Source organism: Dunckerocampus dactyliophorus, chromosome 3 (genome assembly GCF_027744805.1).
Source record: "Dunckerocampus dactyliophorus isolate RoL2022-P2 chromosome 3, RoL_Ddac_1.1, whole genome shotgun sequence".
Taxonomy (NCBI): domain Eukaryota; kingdom Metazoa; phylum Chordata; class Actinopteri; order Syngnathiformes; family Syngnathidae; genus Dunckerocampus; species Dunckerocampus dactyliophorus.
In genome coordinates, this window is record NC_072821.1 from 1,430,001 (window position 1) to 1,444,664 (window position 14,664).

At 46.3% G+C, this 14,664-nt stretch overlaps 1 protein-coding gene across 2 annotated transcripts in view; it reads left to right on the forward strand.

The window, feature by feature from the left end:
• vps13c (vacuolar protein sorting 13 homolog C) overlaps window positions 1-14,664 on the forward strand; it is a 39,166-nt gene that overhangs the window by 9,439 nt on the left and 15,063 nt on the right. For both annotated transcript variants that reach the window (XM_054770137.1, XM_054770138.1), the window contains 37 exons: window positions 59-118; window positions 230-310; window positions 2,534-2,591; window positions 2,777-2,904; window positions 2,998-3,104; window positions 3,296-3,470; window positions 3,554-3,616; window positions 3,682-3,823; window positions 3,891-3,991; window positions 4,074-4,216; window positions 4,284-4,476; window positions 4,554-4,668; window positions 4,821-4,957; window positions 5,132-5,264; window positions 5,331-5,448; window positions 5,522-5,654; window positions 5,747-5,819; window positions 5,914-6,014; window positions 6,089-6,242; window positions 8,277-8,353; window positions 8,442-8,501; window positions 8,566-8,713; window positions 8,798-8,914; window positions 9,002-9,105; window positions 9,298-9,465; window positions 11,030-11,334; window positions 11,407-11,554; window positions 11,620-11,728; window positions 11,796-11,926; window positions 11,992-12,154; window positions 12,235-12,314; window positions 12,435-12,494; window positions 13,323-13,479; window positions 13,576-13,695; window positions 13,765-13,868; window positions 13,976-14,143; window positions 14,289-14,593. In XM_054770137.1, coding sequence (XP_054626112.1) covers window positions 59-118; window positions 230-310; window positions 2,534-2,591; window positions 2,777-2,904; window positions 2,998-3,104; window positions 3,296-3,470; window positions 3,554-3,616; window positions 3,682-3,823; window positions 3,891-3,991; window positions 4,074-4,216; window positions 4,284-4,476; window positions 4,554-4,668; window positions 4,821-4,957; window positions 5,132-5,264; window positions 5,331-5,448; window positions 5,522-5,654; window positions 5,747-5,819; window positions 5,914-6,014; window positions 6,089-6,242; window positions 8,277-8,353; window positions 8,442-8,501; window positions 8,566-8,713; window positions 8,798-8,914; window positions 9,002-9,105; window positions 9,298-9,465; window positions 11,030-11,334; window positions 11,407-11,554; window positions 11,620-11,728; window positions 11,796-11,926; window positions 11,992-12,154; window positions 12,235-12,314; window positions 12,435-12,494; window positions 13,323-13,479; window positions 13,576-13,695; window positions 13,765-13,868; window positions 13,976-14,143; window positions 14,289-14,593 — 4,739 coding nt within the window. The remainder of the gene's footprint in view (window positions 1-58; window positions 119-229; window positions 311-2,533; window positions 2,592-2,776; window positions 2,905-2,997; window positions 3,105-3,295; window positions 3,471-3,553; window positions 3,617-3,681; window positions 3,824-3,890; window positions 3,992-4,073; window positions 4,217-4,283; window positions 4,477-4,553; window positions 4,669-4,820; window positions 4,958-5,131; window positions 5,265-5,330; window positions 5,449-5,521; window positions 5,655-5,746; window positions 5,820-5,913; window positions 6,015-6,088; window positions 6,243-8,276; window positions 8,354-8,441; window positions 8,502-8,565; window positions 8,714-8,797; window positions 8,915-9,001; window positions 9,106-9,297; window positions 9,466-11,029; window positions 11,335-11,406; window positions 11,555-11,619; window positions 11,729-11,795; window positions 11,927-11,991; window positions 12,155-12,234; window positions 12,315-12,434; window positions 12,495-13,322; window positions 13,480-13,575; window positions 13,696-13,764; window positions 13,869-13,975; window positions 14,144-14,288; window positions 14,594-14,664) is intronic.

A 14,664-nucleotide genomic window follows, 5' to 3' on the forward strand; every position in this document is an offset into this window, starting at 1 on the left:
TGTTCTTCAGTCTGAGGACTTCTTCTCATCCTGCTCTCATGTCTTTGTCTTTCTCTAGACCACTGATGAAAACTGGAAGTCATGTATCCTCAATGAAGCAGCAAAAATGATCTACAAGGTGACCTTGCTCTGACATATCTCCTGCTGTCAATTAATTGTAGATGCACATTTAGTTTTTGTTCTTATTATCATAATAATACATTTTATGTACACTCACATTACCCGTTAGCTTGGTCGTCTGGAGTGTCTGTGTGCTTACTGGAACGTCAACAGTCAGATCTTCTACAGAGGATCGTGGCAGAACATTGTGGTGAGTTTGATTTCATATCTGATGAAGACAGAGCCAAACTTCCTACATCGGTCCTTGGAAAAGTAATCATCGGAATTGATGCTGTCTGTGGAGACAAAGGATTACGGCTGTGTCTCCGTTTGCGCACTTCCGTACTCACAATTAGCCTTTTGCGCGCACGAGTGCGTTCACACTGAGAATTTCGGCAAAGTGCAGTGCACTCAACCCCCCACAAATGGTGAGTACACAGTGATGGACTCTTACCACTTGCAATATTTACCATTTTGGCTACACAGGAAAAGAGGAAGCACCAAGTCGAGTGGTTGCCATTCACAATGAAAAAGGAGGGAAGAAGAAATAGAAGTGGGTAGACATTTTCATTTCCGGGAAGTGCGCAATGATAGTAATGGATTTGAGGCAGCACAACACTGTCATAATTTGTGCATTCAGGAACTAAGTACTCACTGTGCATCTTATACAGTACATGTTGAAGTGTGCAGTTGTCCCTCGTTTATCATGGCTAATTGGTGCAGGACCCCACCCCACAATGAATTTCCATGAAGTAGGATTCAATGTTAAGAAATGGAATATTTCAAATATTTTTGTAGTTACAGCATAGAAAAACTGTTTCTGACTTTCTAAATATGGGTTTTACCATATTTAGAGCCCTGCAGACATGAAATAACACCCCTATAGTCACCTTTACACTCCTGTTATTCATTATTTACACCACATTGCGCAACATCAACGAGCAGGCTACAGAATCACTGCAGGGACACGAGAAACATCAGCATGCTACAGAGCTAACTACGTAGTCTCCAGTTTAGTTATTTTAAACTTAACCCTTTAAGCGCCAAAGTCGCAAAATTGCGACAAGCAACGCTGCTGAATTGAACAAGTCATACCCGCAAATATGGTGGCTCGTGTAGTTAATACTTTACACCAGGAGACGGCGCACATCTGTCACTTCAATCTGAGCAACATTTGTGGGCGTGTCCTGTGCAAAGTTTCTAAGTTTATTGACTTTGAAGACCCTTGTGCGTGCCGCGGGCACGGCTCGCCGTGACAGTCCACAGGCAGCATACTTTAGCCGATGCTTTACTAAACCGTGTTCGGAGTGGCAGGAGAGGATGTGGTGGGTTGTAGAAGGAAAAAAAAAAACGCGGAAATAGCGGCATATGCGGTACGATCCGTGGGAGGCGGCTTGGCAAAAATCCACTGCTAATAGATAGATATGACTTGACAATACAATGACTTGGATGAATGACAATATTCACAGGCATCATAGATAGATAGATAGCTACTTTATATATATCTTTGTAATAATAGCCGTTGAGGCAGCAGTGGTGTTCAAGATCCTACTGTAAATGACGATGATGATGGCTGGGTTTGCTGGAGAGATGAGGAAGAGTATCACAAGTGGATCAGACATTTTGATGAGACAGGGATCTGACAAATTCTGAGCCTGGTGACATCATAATATTCACATTAGATGAGTAAATTTACTCCCATCACAAACTTTGGGTCATACTGATGATTTTTCTCACTTGGAGTACGTCTTTTATTTCTAACCATTTTCAAGCTCCAACATTTTGAAGTAGTGGCGTCAAAACTGAAAAAACTGTGGCGCCTAAAGGGTTAACAAAGGGACACAGTAAGAAGGCAAAAACGTACTTCCACACGGCATGGGAGGAGAACTTCTTTTCAGGCTATCATGTCGGACATGCCACAGCTGATGCCCTGCAGTGCTCAGGTAATTAAGGTCATGTTTCTTCAATGTAACATTACTGACACCTAGTGACCAGAATACTACAAGTGACTTGTCTTTCAATATTTTTTGACTAATAACAGGCCATAGTCAACCAGGCAACGGCGACCATTTATTAATTCATTCGTTAATTTTTGAAAAAGAGTGAGGGACCGACTATATGCTATTTGCCTTCCCGTCATGGCTTGCTGCTGCAGGGTCAACGGCTGCAGTTTTTAAACATTTTCATATGTCATCATAATCATAGCTTCCAGTGTTGTAGAGTTAATTGGGTGATCTTTTTATCTAAAGATTTCACATCACCCTTTTACTTCCAGTTTCACTTAGCCAGTAGCTATTAGCACAGTGGAAGGTGATTACAGATTACAAAATAAAGCACATATCATAATTAGATTTTTTTTTGTTTATTGTTGTGTTATTAGTGAAATATTACCGACTGATATGTGTGCCTGTGTGTGTGCGTGTGTGGTTTGCAGGATCAGTTGAAGTGCGGGATCAGCACCAAGGATCAGGAGCTACCTCACTATCAACACAGTGAGTTCACCGTCTACTTCCTCCCTGGAAACATAAAGGTTTCAATGAAGATTTTAATGCCGATCACGTGTTTTTTTTGGCCAATGAGAGGACCACATCAAAAAAAAATTGTCGGCTGATCCTCCCGATACATCTTTTCCCTCTTCTTATTGGCTGATCGGTCGCTTTGTTTGTACTTTTTTCAGTATTTAAACCCATCTTTGCATCAGCTAAAATGCGCATCAACCCGAACGCCGAGCAGGAACTGCAATCTCCAAAAGCCAAGCTGCACCTGGAGGTCCAGAACATTGCAATAGAGATGACCAGACCCCAGGTAAGATCACTGCATGGTTGTTGAGGTCACGTGACCACAGTTTTCTCTAACTACTAGGATGCAGTAAGGCTCAGTGTGTGTTGTCATGTGCAGTACGTCACCATGGTAGAGATGCTGGAGTCCATCGACCGCATGGTGAAGAACGCTCCCTACAGGAAGTTCAGGCCTCACACCCCTGTCCACGGCAATGCTCAAAACTGGTAGGTGAAACACCAGGAACATCACATGACATAGGAGGGGCTAGATTAGGGGTATTTGCAGCATGTTTAGAGCAGAAGGTGTCAAGCTACTGGAGATAGGATTTAAAATTCGCTGGATTTAGTTAGATTTAACACGTTGGTGGGAAAAATGTTGGCTCCAATCGAAATCCTGTGCGTCTGTTTTCCACTAGGTGGCATTACGCCTTCAACAGTATCCTGGAGGTCCACATCCGCCGCTCCAGCCGCATGTGGTCCTGGTCCAACATCAGACAGCACCGCGAAAACGTGAGGGCCTACAAGTCAGCCTACAAGACCAAAGTGCTAAGCCAGAACAAGCTCAACCCCGACATAGAGCGCCACATTCAGGTCCTCATTGTCTCATGGACCCCCACCCAACCCATTTGCTGTGGATCAGACAGAATAATTTGACTTCTTTGTCTTTCTGCCAGGACCTGGAGAAAGTTCTGGATGTGTTCAGCATCACATTAGCTCGCCAGCAAGCTCAGATGGAGGTACTACTCCGATGATTATGGATGATAAAGGCTGTGAGGTATTTAGATCTTCCCCCTTCCTCCAGGTGGTCCGCTCGGGGCAGAAGCTGGGGGGCAAGAAGGCATCGGGGGGACAGAAGCAGGCAGGAGGGGGCTTCTTCAGCAGCTTCTTCAGCCGCAAGGCCAAGAAGGAGGAGCAGGGTCCTGAGGAGAGCAAGGAGGCTGAGGGTGGGTGGTCCACTGGCATGATGGCTAGGACCAGGTCAGGTGACTCCAGCATCTTTCTGCTCACCAGGTTCAGCTCTGGACGGGCTCATGACTGCAGAGGAGAAGGAGAAGCTCTACACCGCCATCGGCTACAGCGGCAGCTCTCACAACCTGTCCTTGCCCAAACAGGTACACCCTCCCCCTGAACTGCACGGGTCCTCAAGACCAGAGTGTCCATATCCAGCTGATTCCTTTCCTCTTCACGCCGCAGTACGTCGCTGTGGTGGTCACCTTCCAGCTCTGCAGCACCTCTGTGACAGTCAGAGACCAGCCAGATGTCCCAGAGATCCTGAAGGTCCAGATGATTGACCTCAGTACCAAAATCTCTCAGCGCCCTGGAGCTCAGGCCGTCAGGTGGGTGAGGTCACACGTCGCACTGTCCTGTCATGTGATTGCGTCGTGTTGTTGTGTGGACCTGCAGGGTGGAGGCGGCCTTGCAGCACTGGTATGTGACAGGCTTACAGCAGAAGGGGGCGGTGCCCTCGCTCATCGCCTCAGTGGGTGACTCCGCCTCCTCGCTGCTCAATTTTACCTTTGAGTTGAACCCCGAGGAGAGCGCCGCCGACCAGCTGCTGAGGGTGGACTCGCAGCCCGTGGAGATCATTTATGATGCGGTAAACGCCAACACTGTGGTCAGCGCGTCACAATCACAGAATCACACTTCTTCTCTCTGCCTGTGTCCTGTCCTCAGATGACGGTCAACAGTTTGGCTGAATTCTTCAAGATGGGGAAGGGAGTGGACCTGGAGGTCTTGACCTCTGCTACACTCTCCAAACTGGAGGAGATCAAAGAAAAAACAGCAACAGGTTGGTTAGATTATTGTGAAGGTTCTAAGAGCTTTGGAACAGTCCAAGAGGCTTCATTCAAGGGCTGAATTTCTCGCCGTTTGGCTCCTCCCCCCTCAGCATTGATGATCTTGCCTCTTTAGCCAGTTCAGCTCAGCTTCAGCTCTTTGCAGGTTTATCCCACATCATTGAGACCCGGAAGGTTCTGGACTTGAGGATCGACCTGCGCCCGTCCTATCTGCTGCTGCCCCAGTCAGGCTTCTATTGCGACACGTCCGAGCTCATCATTGTCGACTTTGGCAGCCTTAAAGTCAGTAGCACCCTAAATGGAGGCGTGGCCTGTTTTTTTAGACCAAACTTCCTCAGAACAAGCTTCCACACATTTACGTTACAATCACCTGGGCTGCAGAGACACACACACACACACACACACACGCACACTGAGGAGCATGAATGCTAAATGTGTGAACACCATGTGTGGCAGTTTAACAGCGTGGAGCAGAACATCTCCCAGTCGACCTCGCCATCCTTTTCGTCTCTTGAGGAGATCATGGATCGAGCGTACGAGCGATACAACGTAGAGCTGCGAAGAGTCCAAGTACTCTACAGCAAGTCAGGTACACAAACAACACACACACACACTTACACAACTACACAGCGTCATTCTGCGGTCTCCTGGTCAGGTGAGGCGTGGAAGTCTGCTCGGTTGCAGAGTTCATCTGTTCAGCACATCCTTCAGCCGCTTGACTTCACCGTGCAGTTGTCCAAGTGTATGGTGGACAATGATGCCAGGATGCCCAGGTATGCCTCCTTTCTGTTTGACGCTGCCGCCGATGACTGGCCGACCTCATCCGGTCTGTTCTTTGTGCTGCAGGTTCAAGGTTTCAGGCGAGCTGCCGCTCCTGCATGTGAAGATCTCGGATCAGAAGATCCAAAACGTTATGGAGCTGGTGGACAGCGTCCCTCTGCCCAACATGGGTTCCACCCCCTCCACGCCCACTGAGAAGGTAACATCCACATTGAAACGACAGTTCATGAGGGCAACGTAAGCTTTATATGATTGATAGATACACGTTGACGGACGTGTTTCCTGCTGCAGGTGTTGTCGTTAGCAGAATTGCGACCACGATCACTCAGCCTTCACCCTGCTCTCCTCAGCACGGCAGAGACAGGTGTGATCTCGCTATCTACCTTGATGATGATAACGACGATGACGACAGTCCTAATCTCACGTATGATCATTGGGATCATTCTGTCTTGTGTCAGATTCCGACGAGGACGCCAGCGAGAAGTCAACCGATGATGAGCATCAGCGCTCAGCTGTGGAGGAACTCACAGACCTTCAGTTCAAGTTTGAGGTCAAAGAGGTTAGTCTGCTTCCGCCTGCTTCTTTCTACTCTTCAGTGTAGTTCAGGTGAAAGAGACAATGTGTTGCGTTCAGGTGCTGCTGGAGCTGACGCGGCAAGCGGACCAGGAGAAGACGGTGCTGTCGCTGAGTGTCTGTCAGCTCGGAGCTGAGGGGAAGAGGCGGACCTTTGACCTGAGCATCACATCCTACCTGCGCAGAGTCACGCTGGACTACTGTGATGTTCCAGGTGACGCTTCCTCTAGAAACCTCTAAAATAGGGCTGGGCAATATGGACTAAAACTTATATCCCAACATATTTACAGGTATGTTGAATATCGATATATGATATAAAGTCAAACTTGTCTATCGCGGCCACTAGAGGGAGTCTGCAAAAGTGGCCGCTATAGACAGGTCGCCTCTATAGACAGGTTGGCGTCCAGTTTGAATGTTGACCAGTAGAGGGAAAAAAAAGGGGGGGGGGGGGGAAATAATAATAATAATGTTGACAAGTAGAGGGCACTGTGGGACTGCGGATAAAAGTTGTACAGCACTACTAGGCTTGTTATTATCCACGACCCACAGAACAAAGCTGTGCTAGTAATGTCTTACGCTTGTTTTTAATATTTTACTTTTTATACGGCAGAGTGTCATTACAGCTTTAGTTCATCAGGAAGTGACGGGAAGTAACTGCGGGCGTCCCGAGCAGGAGAGCTAGGCTCAGTGCTAGCTGTGAGTTTGGAGAGAGTTGGGAAGTGTGTTTATGTTGGCGTGGATGTAAAGTCCTGCAGTGTTCTCCGCTGTTAATAAAGCCATTAAAGTGCATCGGCGACGTGAGTCTCTCCTTCCCCACAACAAGCGGCGTTACAGTATTGACCAGTGCACACCAGGAAATAAACGGTGTCACTTGTTACAGGCATTGCCTGGACAGCTATGTAGTGGGGTTTGTTTAACCTTTGCCTTGTGGGCAAGCAGGAAGGAGAGACGATGCTGAGAGATGTGTGTGTGTGTTTTGAACTGCTCTCTGGTGGCCGCATTCAATAAATAAAGTTGGCAGAAGCAACAGGAGAAGTTTCCTTCTTTGCTTCGGAGCTGAATAACACTGACAAGTTAACAGACTAGTAGCGAACGGAAAAGAAGACGGCTTTTTTTTTGTGTCGAATACAGAAGATGAGGACTTTGATGGATTTGTGGATGAGGATTGATCAAAAATAAAGTGAGCACATTCTAAAATACTTCAATTAAGTACAACCGAACTCAGTTTTGCTCCCGCTGCCGCATGCATGCTAGCGTATGTTTTTTTTTTTTTATTGTAGCGTCGCTGGGAGCACGTCCTGTTCCCAGCCTTATTTGCGGTAATGTTTTGGTGCAAATGCTCTTAAAGTTACATATTTGACCAGGAAATAGCAAGCTCAAAAGAAGACAGCTTTTTTATGTGGAACAACTGACAGTTTGTGTGGATCTTGTGAATGATTGTGACTGAGCTAGGACTCAGTAATTAAAGTCTACACACAACGGCTTCATTGATTGAAAAACAAAACTTTTTCGTGCATGAAGCTTCTACTTGAGTCGGTAATTTGGCCGCTATATGCAGTCAGATATTGACCAAGGGAGACAAAATGGGTGGCCACTGGCCGCGTTGTATACACAGGGTCTATAACATGTGAATTTGCTGCGGGGGATTTTTCAGTGGCCGTTCTATAAAGGTGGCCGCTAAGACAGGTTTGACTGTATATGCCGATATTTTTTCTACAAAGTGAGTTTAGACAAAGTCAAAGTCAAATATGTGTGTGAAGTTGTTTAAGTAAAAAAAAAAAAATCTTATAGAAAAATAGCTGGTAAAATAAAATAGTCCATTCTCTTTTTGAAATAAATATAGAAGAAGTAAAATACTAAGCTATGCTCAAATCCTCAGCTAATCCCAAAAGCACAAAATAAACATTAAAGTGCCCCTTTAGGAGACTGTCAGCCGCAACTTTGAACAGTATTATTTTTTTTTTAAAAGCAGAACCTCGTAGGAGGAACAAAAAAGTGAGTAAAAACACCTTAATTATGTTTCGAACTACAAAGAAAAAATATATACAGTTAATACAGTGTTCTGCTCTGACATTTTTGGTACCCTACCACCAGTGACATGGTACCAAAAACAGATTGGTACCAACGAGTTATTTTTGTTCCCTTCACAGCTTTTGAAAGCGGAAATTGTCAGCCAAGTGTAACTGTCACCGGGTTTGTCAGATCACACCTGAGTGGATATTGACGGCAGTGTGTTGTGACTTTTCAGATGACGGCAGTCCTCTTCACCTGATCAGCTGCTCCGAGCAGCAGAGTTCTGACCTTCTCAAGGTGGAGTTCATCAAGGTGAGTTCAACAAAACGGCACACAGGAGTGACATCCACTGAGACACTCAAGGTGGCACCGCTTTGACTATTCACGTGTCGTCCTGCAGGCTGATCCCAGCGGGCCGAGCTTGGAAAAGCTGTTTAATAACACGGAGCAAACTCTTAAGGTAAGATGATGTTTCCATAGTAACTACAAGCTGAACGTTTGTCTGAGGTGTCACTCTGCTGCAGGTGGAGTTTTCATCCCTGGACTTCCTCCTTCACGCTAAAGCTTTGCTATCAACCATCAACTTCCTGACCAGTGCTATGCCGCAACAGCTGCTCTCCGCCCGCAACCCTGATGCCAAGAAGCAAGTGGAAAAGGGGTGGGGCAGGACAGGTGAGCGCGAAGACTCTCTCTTTTCTTGCACGTACTGTATGTTGTAAGATACGACTTTTAAACTTAACCCCACCGCCCCTCCAGTGTCCAAGGGAGTTAGAAATGGTGATGTGTTCAGCTTCAAGTTGTTCGCCATGTTGGGATGTTTCCACGTGGAGATGTGTGACGACCACTGTCGCATTGCCGACATTCGAGTCCAAGGTATGAAATAGGAAGTGAAGGATTCAGGTATTTTTTTACATTTTCATTGTTGTGTGGTTTGTGTGTATGACTGCCGTCGCCCTGCAGGAATTGATGCATCGGTGCTAGTGCAGGCCAAGCAGACGGAGGTGTTCGCCCGACTCCGAGACATTGTGGTCAGAGACGTCAACCCTCAAAGCATTCACACTAAGGTATGTTCGCTGGCGTCCCAGTGAAGCCGTCAGAGTGTCTTTAGCCACACCCACCAAATCCTGCTCAACACAGTTGAACTATTATGTTATTATAGCACTACTTTTTGTCTGCTTATTGTTTATTGTTGACTGTCCATTAGCGACAGCCCACGTTTGTTGTTCATTTCTCACTGGCGTCCCGTCCTCCTTCAGGCGGTGTCCATCATGGCTGAGGAGGTGTTCAGCTTCCAACTGTCCTTGTTTCCGGGGGCAACCGAGGGGGACAACTACAGCGACACGTCCAGGGTGGACGGAAAAGTCACCATGCGTCTGGGCTGCATTCAGATTGTCTACCTGCACAAGTTCCTGATGTCTCTGCTGGTCAGACGCCTGCACACAAATACTCACACATTCACACCCAGAGCACACGCAGGCGTGCGGGGTCATGTGACGTGGTGAAGACCCATCTGAAAGCTGAAAGTGGTGTTCCTCGCTTCTGCTTCCCTTCTGTCGCTCTCACTTCCTGTCTTCTTTTTCATGTGTTTTGTCCTTTCAGGCTTCTTGTAGCTTTCATTGTGTGCCTGCTGATGAGGTACAGCCTGTATGCTGCATGCAGCCACACCACAACACCCCATCACACCTTATTAACCACTTGCTTGTCTGCGCTCCAAGCAAGCATGGATTTTACACGTCATCTAAGATTTTGGAATCTGTTTTTGCTAGCTTCTCATCTTGTCATTGCTAATTTAAATAATCTAAGTGCCACTTAGATTAACAGCAGACTCTCCAAACTCAGATGTCGGGTTTGTCCCTGAACTCAGCAACGGCACTGAATATGAAAACATAACTGAGAACGTGTCCTCCATCATTAACCCCACTCCCCTCACAACACCCTGCCCTGCAGTCACATGGCCTACCTGTGTGTACTCACTTCCTGCTTCAGAATGCTTCATCCAGGCGGATTCGTGATACAAAACCAGAAGAATCAATGTTCTCTTAAGTTTTTTTATGCATCTGACTGAGATTGAAGTAAACAAAAATATTAAAATTACAGGTAAACACTGGGGTTAGGTACAAGTTCCGTTCCTAGACTGTGATGAAAGTTGGACCTTATATCTAAATTATATTATTCGACCTAAATTTAATTTTTAAGTCAAAATACTCTGAAATACTCTAAAATAACACTAAATACAAGAGTCCGCATTTCAGCAGCTTGGACTGGGAATGCAGCCAATGTTGATTTCCCCCCTGAGCATCTTATGATGTCTAATTTCACTTTCACTTTCACATGCTTCCACCAGACGAGTGCCAGTGCCACCTCACTGCATTTTGAGTTCATTTTGAGCGACTACGTGTTACTCCGCCAGTCCGCCTATATTATTACTCCACCACAAACACGTAACTAGTTTGTTTTCTTTTTGCACAATATTAAAAATGAATGGCAGTGCGTAGGTAACCACTAAATGGCGAAATTCAGCAAGGCATAAACAAAGGACCACCTGTGTGGGTTTTTTTTTTTTTTTTTTGCAAAACAATAAGTGAATATGTCCTCAATGTTCACCTTACTTTGCTTTTTATATGTCAGCAGTGATGACTAGACAGGTCTGATCCTCCACTTTCCAGAGGATGTCATGTTGCCTAACATGCATCCGTGTGGTTCTTTTTTAATCATTCATGTATGACTTGAATTGGAACGCTTTCCCTTCCGTCCCTCATTCATGTGGAACGAAGAGAGTGCATTGTGTCTCCACTAAGAAGTTCTACAGTTTGTTCCTGTTGCTGACTGGCTGACAGTTTCCTGCCTGACATGAGCGCATTGACAAGTTTGCAGTACAAGTCTTCGTGTTTGCAGTCTGACGTGTCAACATTAAATGTATAGACAGTGAAGGCCTCACAGTGGCATCATGGTGCTGTGTGTGTCTCAGCTTTCTGTTTTGTGCTTCAGATGTTTGTCGACAACTTCCAGACGGCCAAAGAAGCTTTGAGCACCGCCACCGCTCAGGCAGCTGAGAAAGCGGCGTCCAGCGTCCGCGACTTTGCCCAGAAGAGTTTCCGTCTGTCCATGGACATCAAACTGAAGGCACCGCTTATCATTGTCCCCCAGTCATCCACGTCCCAGAATGCTGTGGTGGTGGATCTGGGTCTCATCACGGTGTCAAACAGCTTTTCTTTGCTGCCAGCTGAAGGCTTCTCGCTCCCGGCAGTGGTAGACAAGATGGACATTAGGCTGACGCAGCTAAAGCTGTCTAGGTAGCCGCTAGCGTGTGTCGCTACACACCAGCATCAGAAAGCAAACCCCACTGAACCTGCATTCCTCCATAGAACCATGCTGAGCAGAGACTCCTCAATGCCAGACATTGAGATCTTGCAGCCAATCAACGTTGAGCTCTTTGTCACCAGGAACATGGCCGCCGCATGGTACACCAAGATCCCCGGAGTGCACATACAAGGAGTCCTGCGGTCCCTGAAGGTAACACTTAGGTGTTGTGTTGACTTTGTGGTTGCAGCCACACTCACGCCAGGCGTGTTTGCCAGGTGGGTCTGGGAGAGGAAGATCTCGCTGTGCTGATGAAGGTCCTGCTAGAGAACATTGGGGAGGGAAGCAGAGAGCACAAGGTGGACACCAACCTGCGCGGGGCTCAAGGTGACCCTCAGTTGCTGCATATATGGTTCCTTGGTCTTCTGCAGTTCCATCAGTGTCATATCCACAGAGAACCCAGAGAGTGCAGAGCGGCAGGTGGAGGTGGCGTTGCCACCGGAACATGGCGACGTGGCTGCCAACGCTAACGGCGCTCTATTTGAAAACACCGTCAACATCCTGCTCAACTTTGAAGTCCAAGAGGTAGCACGGTGGCGTGCAGGATGTCAGTCAGCAGTTGCGGTGCTTGACCTTAGTTGTCCTTCAAGGTGCTGCTGACAGTGAAGAAAAAGAAGCCCAGCGAGCAGAACGAGTCTCCTTTCCTGGTCTTACACCTGGGTCACCTGGGCATGGACACTAAAGTCAGGAAGTACGACACCTGTGCCACTACCTACATCAAGAAGATGCTCCTCACCTGTCTGGAGTTTAAAGGTCAGCAGTCCCCCTCTGTCCCCTGCTTCATCTTCTAGCATCTTTTTTGACACTAATGTTTGTCTTTGGTCTGGCTCCAGACACCAGCGGAGAACCGCTGTGTCTTGTCAACTCATCGGTGGAGTCTGGAGCTGAGCTGCTCAAAGTGCAGTACTTCAAGGTGATGACATCATTGATTCCTTCCAAAAAACAAGTACCAGACATGGATGGGCAATCCACAAAATTAGATTTGATTGATGATCATGTGCTGTTCAGTTTGATGATTCGTCTTCATGTTTAGGCTGATCGCTATGGACCCAACTTCTCTGGCGTGTACAAGAACACGGAGCAGATGATCAACGTGAGTACAGTAGATACAAACAGACACACCCATGAAAATGCCACTCTTGGACCTGTAAAATGCCTTTCATATTTTCTTTCTTTAATAAAACAAATAAAATCTAAATTGAAATATTGAAAAAATCCTTTTAGTAGCGTAGTAATAATGATTTCTTTAAAATCTCAACTTTGGTATTATTTTCCTCATAATATTACTAGTTTATTCTCATAAAAGTGCAGCTTTTTTCTTGTTAGAATATTAACTTTTTTTCTCTTAATATTTTGACTTTATTCTCGTGAAATTACAGGTGGGTTTTTTTTCATTTCATTTTCCAAGTATTTCAACTTTCTTCTTGTAAATTTTCTTGTCATAATTATGGTTTTATTGCCTTAATATTTTGACTTTATTCTCATAACATTATACATTTTTCCGCAGCATACTTTTCCACAAAATTACAACATTATTTGTTGTTTGGTTTATACGCTTTATAAAAAAAAAAAAAAAAAAAAAAAAAAAAAACGTCTTTCTTTAATATTTCAACTAAAGTGACATTATTTTTCCTCATAATATTGCAACGTTATTCTCGTAAAATTACAACTTTTTCCTCATTAGATATGCTATGTTTTATTATTTATAAATTATTACCAACTTGGGCTGAATGTGGAAAAACAGCATTTTGTCAGAGAGGAAAAAGTGCAATGGTTGGGCTATCTCACTAATAACATTTTTTAAGTGAATATCTGGGTGCGAATAGGTGCTGATCCACTGTCAACCCGTAGTCCCTCCAACAGACCACCTCCTCAGTAGTGAGTGTGTGGTTAAAGCTTCTCTATTTCTCCTCCCATCCAGGTGACCTTCACCTCTCTCGACTTTATGCTCCACACCCAAGCTCTCTTGTCTGCCGTCAACTTCCTGTCGGGGGCGCTGTCGTCAGGCAGCGTGGCGTCTGCAGAGAGAACTGTCAGGCTCAAGACGGAAGACAGCAAAATGACGGCCACCAAGTCGAGTACGTGCAAAGTCCTCTCACACGCCGAATGTCCACCTGATGCTCAGAAGTGACTTTTAGATAAGGTTCTCACGGTTGTCGGTCGTTTCCTGTCAGACGCATCCATGTCCCCCGCACACAGTGAGGTCATCGACCTGAAGGTGATGGTGACAATGGGGGCCTTTAACGTCCTGGTGTGTGACCAGAGCAGCAACATGGTTGACATCAAGATTCAAGGTACCGAGTCACAGCAGGTTGGAGCCTTTCTTTAAAGTGTTTGTTTCATCGACTTGACGTGTCCTTCAGGTATGAACGGCTCACTGCTGGTGCAAGGACCACAAACTCACATGTCTGCACGACTGAAGGACTTCATCGTCCTCAATGTGGACCCTGCAAGCATCCACAAGAAGGTCAAATATGCAACTTGTTACATAAATGAATAAAATTCCATTTCAGCGTTCCCAAAGGTTTTTCTCTGTGTGAAGCTCATTGGCCGCATATGTTGTGCTATCTTCAGGCCATCTCCATCGTGGGCGACGAGGTGTTCAGTTTCTCCATGAGTCTGACTCCCAGTGCCACAGAAGGCTCCGGTTACGCAGACATGTCCAAAACCGATGGTTGTGTGAAGCTGAACGTGGGTTGCATCCAGGTGGTCTACCTGCACAAGCTGGTCATGTCTCTGCTGGTGAGTGTCCTCTTCTCGGTCAAAGTCACTTTTTGACAAGTTTGTTCCTTGTTTGGGTTGAATATGCTGACATCCACCATGAATCACATTTCATCCACATAGACATGGATGCAGCTCACTTCATTGTCAATGACCTTCCCTCTAGAACTTCACCAACAACTTCCAGACGGCCAAAGGAGCTCTGAGTGCCGCCACAGCTCAGGCGGCAGAGAGGGCGGCGTCCAACGTTCGGGACTTTGCTCAGAAAAGCTTCCGCCTGTCCTTGGACGTCAATCTGAAGGCGCCACTCATCATCATCCCCCAGTCATCCACCTCCCATGACGCCCTTGTGATGGACCTGGGTCTCATCACGGTGGCAAACACCTTCTCCCTCCTGCCTATTGACGGGTGCCCTCTTCCTGCCGTCATCGACAACATGGACGTCCAGCTGACCCAGCTCAAACTATCCAGGTCAGTCCCGCCATAGAACATAAGACAAGCAGTCAAGATTCACCTTTGGGAACCGTGATGGACGAATGAAA